Consider the following 10,104-nt stretch of genomic DNA (forward strand, 5'->3'; position numbering starts at 1 on the left):
ATATGAAACAAAATCCTCTCACATTACAGAAAGATGCAGTGTATAATTCTGCAAGGCCTTTATTTAAAGATAATCAATCAAAATCAACATGTTCAGAGCTTAGTACAGTGTGATTATTAGACCAGTTGCCTATTAAGTGCAAAGTTTAGTTATTCCAAAGATGTTCTGCAGGTATAATAGGTTCAGATATATCTATGATCAGAAGGTCATGGGATGATGATGATGATCAGAAGAGATCAGAGGATCAGATGCCCCCAGAAATTCACACCTTAATTTTTAGCTTGAGTACCAAATTCTATATGTAGGGGGAAAAAAGATTATAGGTTAAAAATATGAAAAAGTTCCTGAGAAAATATAGAAGATTCTCACACAAGATTTATACCAGCAATTTACAGTGACATCCTAAGCAGGACTATACCCTTCTAAGTCTAATTGAAACTAAATGTTTCCAGAGCCTTAGTCAAAGAAGGAATCTCCAGGAAGTGAAAGGGCCTCTGGACATCCAAGGAGTCTGTGTGTGACTTTTCATTTATGTCTCAAGTCATCACAAATATTATTCTAAATTCCTCAGTACTCAAAATACCAACATGCATAGCTCACATTGGTCAGATGTGTACCAGCTGAATGGACCCTCTTTCAGCACCTTCTGTGCCTACACCTACATCTTCTATACCTACTAGTGTAACATGATACTCTGCACAGAATGAGCTGTTTTGGCCAGTGCAGGCCAATGACAGCTCAAATAAGGCAAACTTCTCCCATAGGTGCTTTGTCATGTTTTGGGAAACTCTGGGGGAACTCCAGAGCTGTGAAGGGGGGGGGGAACTGTGGTATCCCTGGCATTCTTGAACAATCTCCAGGAAGCTTCCAAACCCAGCTAAGTTGTTATACAGAGGCTTCATAAAGTATTCTCTTTCCACTTGCTAGTTTTTTATCATCTTGAAGATTTAAGTTCATGATGTGAAGGGAAACATTTCCTCCCACTTCAATGGGAAATTAAATTGCCAATGTTACCAACTGCAATATTGCCTGTTAGAATGAGCTGTTTTGGCCAGTGCAGGCCAATGACAGCTCAAATAAGGCAAACCTCTCCCATAGGTGCTTTGTCATGTTTCGGGAAACTCTGGGGGAACTCCAGAACAATCTCCAAGAAACTTCCAAACCCAGCTAAGTTGTTATACAGAGGCTTCATAAAGTATTCTCTTTCCACTTGCTAGTTTTTTATCATCTTGAAGATTTAAGTTCATGATGTGAAGGGAAAAATTTCCTCCCACTTCAATGGGAAATTAAATTGCCAATGTTACCAACTGCAATATTGCCTGTTAACTGAAACAGGCACTTCCTGGCTCTAAAGCAGGCACTTCACATCCAAGTTCTCTATCTCCATTATAAATAAAAGCCGAATGGTGGTGGTGGCACTTCTCTAGAACATTACACACACTCCAAAAGTTTGTTGTTCTCTGATCTGTCATTCAGAGGGTCTCCCTATCCACTGGCTGCTTTGCCTGAGTCCTGCCTCCAACATTCTAAACAGTTTGCTCTTCCTCTTCCCCCCCATAGCCAGTCAGAACACAGAGGTTATTTGCATATGCAGCCTCATTGGCCTTTGCCTCAGAACACAGAGGTTGTTTGCATATGCGACTTGATTGGCTGTTCTGAGGTAAAATGTGTCCAATCTCCAGGTAAGGGCTGGAGATCACTCAGAATTACAACTGCTTTCCAGATGGCAGAGATCAGTTCCCCTGGAGAAAATGGTGGGCTCTGTATCCTTATATGCTGCTGAGGTGGCCCCCATATGACAGCCAATGTAACATAGCAGTCAGGGCTTCAGAGCACGGGAGAGGCTGCAGGTGTGTGGGGGGTGGAAAGCTGAAGAGTGAGGGGGAAATAAAGGTAAGTTGATGATTGGCTGGGAAGGAGATAGGGTTGCCAACTCCAGGTGGGAAATTCCTGGAGATGTGAGGGATGGAGCCTGGAGAGGGTGAGGTTTCAGGAGGAGTGGGAACTTGGATAGGTACAAAGCTATAGACTCCACCCTCCAGACCAACTATTCCCTTCTGGGCAACCATCATTGCCAATCTCCAGGTGAGGGCTGGAGATCACTCAAAATTATAACTGTTCTTTAGGTAGCAGAGATCAGTTCCTCTGGAGAAAATGGTGGACTCAGTGTCATTATACCCTGCCGAGGTCGCCACAGCAAATTGACACTGAGTGTCCAAGGCCGGGGCACCTGCCCAGAGCCTCTTTCTAGAGGTCGTTGTATTTATTTCCACAACGGACCTTTTTCCTAGTATACAATGTATCTTAAATATCCAGCATATCATTACAGACAGTTCTAACTCTCCCCTCATGAAATGTAGTAGTTAATGACCTTATAATACTTTGCCAATTACTGTACTATAGCCATTGTGTAATAACTTTACCAAAGTCATCTCCAAAATTTTAAAACTGTATTTGATTAGAAGGTGAGTCATTTTAGTCTAGACATACCTGAGCAGATGACACTGGCATCCTCATAATGATGACAGTTATGTGTGCCCCAAGGTGCATGAGGGCACTGAGACAAGGTAGATTCATGTCCCCTGCACCTAACATCATCCAAAATAATTTTGCTGGTGCCTTGACCAAAACGGGCATTTCCAGGTGCTGATTGTGCCCGTCCACATCCAAGCTGTTGGCATACCACTTGTGCAGCCTTCATGTCCCAGTCATCATCACAGACTGTTCCCCATGTGCCATTATGGTATACTTCAACACGACCCTCACATCTGTTGGTTCCATTGACTAGTCTCAAGGAAGCTGCATCAGGAATATTTTTTTTAAAACACAATGATACTTCATTTTGTTGAAATGGTCAAGATAAGGCTCATTGAACTTGAATACTGATGCTAAATCATTCCTGTGATGGTATTAAAGTTAGATTCAACAGTTCATATAAAGTTAATTTCAAAGTGAAGTTTTGGTGGGTTATGTGGATCATCTCTTTAATAATCCTCCAAATTATTTTGAATTTTAAAAATTGGCAAACTAAAAGGTATCTGTCTAAGGATACATTAAAGTTTCAAACCAATGAGCTAAAACTTATAAATATGTGTCAAACTGTTCAAAAAGAACACAGAGGTTCTGTACTACTTCTGGGTCTACAGATAAGATTAGCAGAATGAGGAATGGTTAATAACAACTTTGATAAGATTAGCAGAATGAGGAATGGTTAATAACAACTTTAATATGAAGATCATCTAAAAGAACCTGCATAGCAGTATGTAACAGAACAGTCTCCTAACCAGAGATACACTCTTCTAAATCCACTGAAGCCAAAGGGCATAGAAAAGAGTAATTCTGGTTAGGATTGCACTATAATCCTTATTTTAGAACTAAACTCATATATTCTTTGGACATGTTCTTATACTATCAGTTCCCTAACAGTATTGAATACAAGGGAATGTCTCTATATTGTAAAATCGGTCATCACAGATTCCAAAATGTTACCATTCATGATCACTAGTACTTCATACTGTATTAAAATTAAAGTTTAGAAGTATAAATGATAAACACAGTGAAATTTTTATAACAGATTCCCATCAGAATCTATGCGTAAAAAGGTGGACATTGCAGTTGATATTTTATTTATATGCTCCATACTAATTTCCAAGACACCACTTCAAAGTAGGAATAGGCACGAATTGGTTCATGAGCCAAAATTTGCATCAAACTTGGGCCAGTTTGGAGCTCAGGAACCCATCTTTTTGGAAGGTGCATTCCCTGAACATTTACCAGACTTTTGGCCAGTTCCGTGTGGCTGTTCGGGGCCAGCCATTTAAACCTAACAGTGGAGCAGGGTCTGCCAATCCACTGTTAGATTTAAATGGATAGCAGCCATTTAACTCTAACCAGGCAATCCCCGCTCCCATTCTCCCAGCAGTGGCAAGGGGGAAAGAAAGTCCTTTCCTGGGTGATTCCCCCCTTTCTCCTGGCCATGGTGAGCCACCTCTGGGAGAAAGGTGGAAGGGAAGTCCATTCCTGGATGATCCCCACCCCCTTTCTCCTGACCATGGCAAGCTGCAGTTGGGAGAAACAGGGAACTGAACTTCCCAGACCGGTTCAGTTTGGGTTTGGGCCTGTTTGACTTTGTTTGGTTCGGGGGCTGCCCGAACCCCAAACTAAACCACCTCTTTTAGGTTCGTGCCCATCCCTACTTCAAAGACTCAGCTGTGGCATTTGATGCAAATTAAAATTGTAACTTGCAGTATGTATTTGCTTTTGTTCTTCTTTAATAATCTCCTTGAAGAGAGCTATAAAAATTAAAAATATAATATTTATTTATTTGGATTTGTATCCCACCCTCCCCACAAATGGGCTCAGGGCGGGCAACAACAATATAAAATAGAATATGAAACATTATTTAAAACCAAATAAAAACAACAGTATACAATGCTATACTCCTAAGTACCATGTCAGCTCAGATAGAAGCATATCAGCAGTGGTGAAAGAGCTGAGATGTCAGGGTCCAGGCTACTGGTGGGGTTGGCCACAAAAAGGGGCACCCGCTGCCTCTACCAAAAGCCTGGTGGAAGAGCTCCATCTTACAGGTCCTGCAGAATTGTAGTAAATCCCGCAGGGCCCTGATCTCACTCGGGAACTCATTTCACCAAGTATGGGGCCAGGGCTGAAAAGGCCCTGGCTTGAGGCAAGTTGGATGACCATGGGGCCAGGGACAACCAAAATATGTTGATTAGTTGACCTTAGTGATCTCTGGGGCTCATATGGGGAGAGGCAGTCTTGAAGGTATGCTGTCCCCCAGCTGTATAGGGCTTTAAAGTAGGGTTGCCAAGTCCTTACCTGGTCTGGAGTGGGGGAGTCCAGGCTCGGTCTGGGAGCCCTTGTGCGCGCGTGCCGCAGGCACATCACACGGAAGTGACGTAAGCACATCGGGATGTTGGGGGTGGGGCCACAATAATCAGAGAGAAAACCATAGAGTTTCCCCTCTGATTATTGTGGCCCCACCCCCAACGTCCCCGACGTGCTTGCGTCACTTCTGTGTGACGTGCTTTGGGGGTGGGATTCCCCCCGGGGCCCAATCTGGCGATGCCGAGGAACGGGCCTCCCGGGCGGGGGTTTCCCCGCCCCCCCTGGGGGACTTGGCAGCCCTACTTTAAAGTAAGTACCAACACCTTGAAACAGATCCAGTCTGGAAGTGATCATTGCATGGATCACTGTTTCTAGGTCCTGGGGAGTGAGATATGGGGCCAACTGCCTGACCTGCCTCAGATGGAAAAAGGCAGACCTGGCAGTGGTGGTGACCTGGGCCTCCATAGAGAGGGAGGAATCCAGGAGTACCCCCAGGCTCCTTACTCTTGATGTTGGGACCAATGGGGCCCCGTCAAAGGCTGGGAGCCTGATTCCTTGTCCCAATCCCCTGCAGCCCAGGTACAGGACCTCCGTGTTAGCTGGTTTCAAGTTACAAGGGAAATTAGTGTGGTGTAGGCATACCTGAGCAGATGACACCAGCATCTTCATAATGACTACAGTCATGTGTGCCCCAAGGTGCGTGAAGGCACTGAGACAAGGACGATTCATTTCCCTTGCACTGAACATCATCCAAGGTTATATGGCCTGAACCTTGACCAAAATGGGCTATTCCAGGCGCTGATTGTGCTGGTCCACATCGAAGCTCTTTGCACACAACCTGCGCATTGGTAATACTCCAGTGATCATCACAGACTGTTCCCCATCTGCCTTCATGATAGACTTCAACACGACCTTGGCATCTGTTGGCTCCATTAGCTAGTCGCACTAGTGGGGGAGGTTCTTTGGCAAATGCAAACACAGAAAATGTTTTTTTTTTTTTTTTAAAAAAAGCATGATTCCTCATTTTATCAAAGTTGCCTGGTCAATGTATAAAAACTTGTATTTGTTTTTATCCTTGTCAGCATAAAATTAAATTTGAAACCAGTTTCTAGCAGTACTATTGCTACAGCTGACATCAACATTTCACCCACAATTGACCAGTTTGAATCTGGGTAGTCCCAGAAATACTAACTGGACCAAAGTAATGATGAATCACTTAAAAATATATTAGCCATGATAAAGTTTTCTGTATGCAGCTAGACAGATGGATAACAAATTTGGCAGTTTGAGATAAACTCATGTGGCACTTATTAGCTGAGATGGTGGATATTGTGAGACACCCATCCTTAATGCTCCTGTTACAGATACCTAGCTCTCATAACTCTCAGGAGGGGGGTTAGTATTGTTATTTGTTATTTTATGTGAAAGATAAAGTGTTAATGAAAGATAACAAACCATAATCAATCAGCTCTGTTTTATCTTTTACGCTCCTGGTATAATTGAATGACCTGACAAGTTACAAAGCATTGATATCCCTTTGGACGTGAGTACTATAAACTACTTCTCATTCAGCTGAGTAAATTAATGGACTACTGCTAATTAAAGCAAGATTCTTACCTTCACCTGAGGAAAGACTGCTGACTAGCTTGATCAGTTTGAACAGCCTGATCAGCTTGAACAGATTGAATTGAATTGTTTATAACTGTTTATAACCCTTACCTGGTAAAGCACTAATCCTTTTCACAATGGGGAGGAAGAAGCAAGCAACAGATCATTCAGATCATAACTCCTCATTTGCTATTGCCAAACAACTGCCTAAAGATGACTTTTTATAGTCAAATGATTTTATTTTATTTCATTAAATTTATGAATTGCCCACCCTGCAAGCAGGCTCTGGGTGATTTACAGCCATTGAAAAAAATGGAAATGTTAATTCAATTAATTTGATTAACCACACTTTTTATGCTCTTCCTGTTTCAAATAAGAATGTCTCCTGTGGAAAGCCAGGAATGGAGTCTGCAATCCCCACATTAGATGGAAGCCTTTTGATTTTGAATGGCCACCTTACAAATTCACAGGTGCTGCCTACAGAGACAAACTTTGGAAATTTGGGGTACTTAGAATCAAACTCTGTGAATTATCAAGGAACCCGGAGAACCCAGGGGATTAAATCAAGCACAAGTGCAAACTTGCCAACATCGCACCATGGTTGTGAGAGTTCAGGTCGAGAAATACGGCCGAGTTCAGACTGGCAATTTGAAGCACTAGGGAGTCATGGCAAAGAAGACCCGGAACAGACCTGGAATGGCTTGGTTGTGGTATTCCCGTTCACACTGCAGCAAATGAAGCGGGAATATACCGTGGAGGAAGCGTAAGGGAGCATTCACACTGTTGGCCCGCACCTGGCAGGCTGTTAGCGGCTGTTTCTGTGCTCCGCTACATGCACCTGGGCGCATGGGCACCTGGGCACCTGCCGTGGAAATAGCCAGCGCCTATTATCAATGACTGCAGGTTGTTCCCGCCTTAGCAGCGCTTGCAAGCAGCGCTTGCATTGACACGTCAGGGAACCAGAATCAACCTGCTCTACACATGGTTTGCTACCACTTTTACCTGGTACTTTTTAAACTCGGGAGGGAAGCGGCACAAGACAGCTTGAGTATGGCTGGGGGACGCCTGACAGATGTGCCTGTGTGAACCCGCCCCTTTAATCCGCTACTGAAAAGTTCCTGAAATGTTTGGCTGCCGGGCCAAACTGCCAGTCTGAACTTGGCCTACAAGTCTCACAAAAGGAATTCATAGGTGACAATTGCGTTCTCACAGGGGAAACTGTGATAGCCATTTTCCAGCAACTGAATTACATTTCTAGCATACTGGATTCTCTCAGATGTGACTTCTCTGCCCTCTTTCAAAAGCTTTCTTCTCTACCACATTGTCCATCTGTAAGTACATAAAGCCCTAATGCAAAAGATGCATGTGACAGCTGAGCTCCAGTGGATCTGACCTCCAAAAAAGTGACAGTGTCCAGTACAAGCACTGGGTGTGAGAGTGCAACTATTAAAAAAAGCTTGCTTCAGCGGGGAGGGCTAGCTAGCTAGCATAACTTCTACCGTGTGACCAAAATCAGATGACCTCCTTGACCAAATGATTCATTTCAGCTCAGTAAGTTTGACTTCATCACTACATGATTTTCTAGAAATGCTGGATGCTGAAATCTTTCATGCACAACTGCAAGATTGCTCTCTGGATGTTAATTTGGTGTGATCACCATTCCTGCAGATTGCATAATAAGAACTGAGTCACCTAAGTAAACTGTCCTTGGCACTGAACAGTCCTCAACTGATCCTAAACCCAGAAACCCCATAGCTATGACTAGCAATAAATTCGGTCCAAGTGGAATCATGAGGACACCCATGTAGACTACTTTAGTCAACTAGGCTCTGTGGATCCTCCTTGACTCTAGTGGGCACCTGTACAGATTAATTTAGGTTGATTGTTTAAGTGAAATCCATAGTGATTCCATTCTTTAAAAATTGTCTTGGAACATTGCTGGATGGAAGAGGAAAGTGGGTGATCTTGATTTTATGACCTTTTAGAGTGACTTCAATATGGGGATGAACCCAACAGGTCACTTCCTAGCAAATTTTATTATGTCTACTGGCAGATAGATCTTGAACAGATCTCTCTCTCATGACTGTCCAGGTGAATTTACTTTTAGTTCATCACATGGCTCCAGCTTGATTATGTCATCATATCACCCTACTTCAGAAGGCTAGTCAGGGATTTATATGTGGATGATCACATCCAGACCTACCTCTTTCCATTGAATATGACTGCTCTTGAACATCGCCATCTATGAACAACACATCCAAGAACCTATCTTCCTAAAAAAAAGGTTGTCTGAATTTAAAAGATGGATGGGAAGATCACTAAGGTACTTGAGTCCAGAACCAATCTGAACCAACAATTAATTAACACCCAGAATGTATCTGAGGCACTTGGTTGCTTTGGGGAACTTATTAGTATAATTAAAACTGTCTTTGCCTGGCAATCTATGGCCCACAGACATAAATACCCAAGAAATAGATTCTTGATTTGAAAGTGACTGCTGGAAACTGAAAACCTAACTTTGGACAGTCTTTCATTTTCATCATGACACAGATGTAATTTCACTACCTGCCAGCTATTTTGAACTAAAAAACCAACTTCAGCACACTGTCATTCTCAAGAAAAGATCACTGACTAATTAAAAAAGGGCTCTCCTAATCAATGCTTCACTAATGAATAATAATAAACAGTTTTGGGCTCTAGTCAGTAAGCACTTTGGATCACTGAAACATCATCCAAGAATTCCCTGAATGGCCCTCTGTCACTCCAAAGGAAATTAAATCTCTAATCTGTAAACTACGAAATGGAAAAGCCTCAGGCCCTGATGGTCTTCCCCCTGAATTATTTAAGGAACATTTGGAATGGTGGGCCTCTCCTTTAGCTACCCTCTTTACTCTCACTGACAAAACTGGAAGGATACCTGAATCCTGGACTGAGACTGTAGTGGTCCCAATTTTTTTTAAAGGTGACCTTAAAAATCCTGGGAATTATGAAGAGCAGTTGCAGCACAGCGAGATAGATGGAGCCAGGACTTGCTCCCAGGCACTGCCAGCTTCTCGCTATCTTTAGAGGAGACTCGGGGACTCCCGAGCTCCGCTGCAGTCCCTGGAGGGGGGTGCAGTGCAAGAAACACAATCCAGGCCCCCTGCCTGTGGCAACAAGTGAGTGGAAGCCCGTGGATTGTCCCTAGCAAGAAACGAAGAAGATCACTCATGGCAGCCATGAGTGCCTAGCTGTCGCTACCCACTAAGAGGAACTTAAAAGTCTGGCACCTCATCCACAACATCGATGAAGCATATCACCGTGAGTATCACTTAAAGCAACATTACCTGAAAAACGAGTATACAATGTCAGCCCCTTTAAAGTTTAAAAAGACTGGCAGGGAGGGGTGAAGAACTTTTTTCCGCCCCCCCACCTTTACCGTGGCTAAAAAAAGGATTGAAAAAAATGTATAAATAATCTGCTGGGTGAAGAAAACAAGAGAACATTCTGTCTAAATTGATATCTTTAAGAATTATTATCCTTTCTACAATTCTGAACTTTAGTGAGAGCCAAATCAATCTTCTTGCCTCTTTTATGAAGACTTTGGAAGAAATACTGAATTTAGGGATCTGTTATAATTTAATTATAAATTAAATTATAATAAATTAA

The 10,104-nt window shown here is 42.9% G+C and overlaps 1 protein-coding gene across 1 annotated transcript in view; it reads right to left on the reverse strand.

The window, feature by feature from the left end:
• LOC107116292 (deleted in malignant brain tumors 1 protein-like) overlaps window positions 1–10,104 on the reverse strand; it is a 149,372-nt gene that overhangs the window by 76,543 nt on the left and 62,725 nt on the right. Inside the window, 4 exon segments of the mRNA XM_015418191.1 lie at window positions 2,491–2,799; window positions 3,115–3,128; window positions 5,487–5,808; window positions 7,148–7,156. Coding sequence (XP_015273677.1) covers window positions 2,491–2,799; window positions 3,115–3,128; window positions 5,487–5,808; window positions 7,148–7,156 — 654 coding nt within the window.

Source organism: Gekko japonicus, unplaced genomic scaffold (assembly GCF_001447785.1).
Source record: "Gekko japonicus isolate JY-2015 unplaced genomic scaffold, Gekko_japonicus_V1.1 scaffold2340, whole genome shotgun sequence".
In the NCBI taxonomy this organism is placed as follows: Eukaryota; Metazoa; Chordata; class Lepidosauria; order Squamata; family Gekkonidae; genus Gekko; species Gekko japonicus.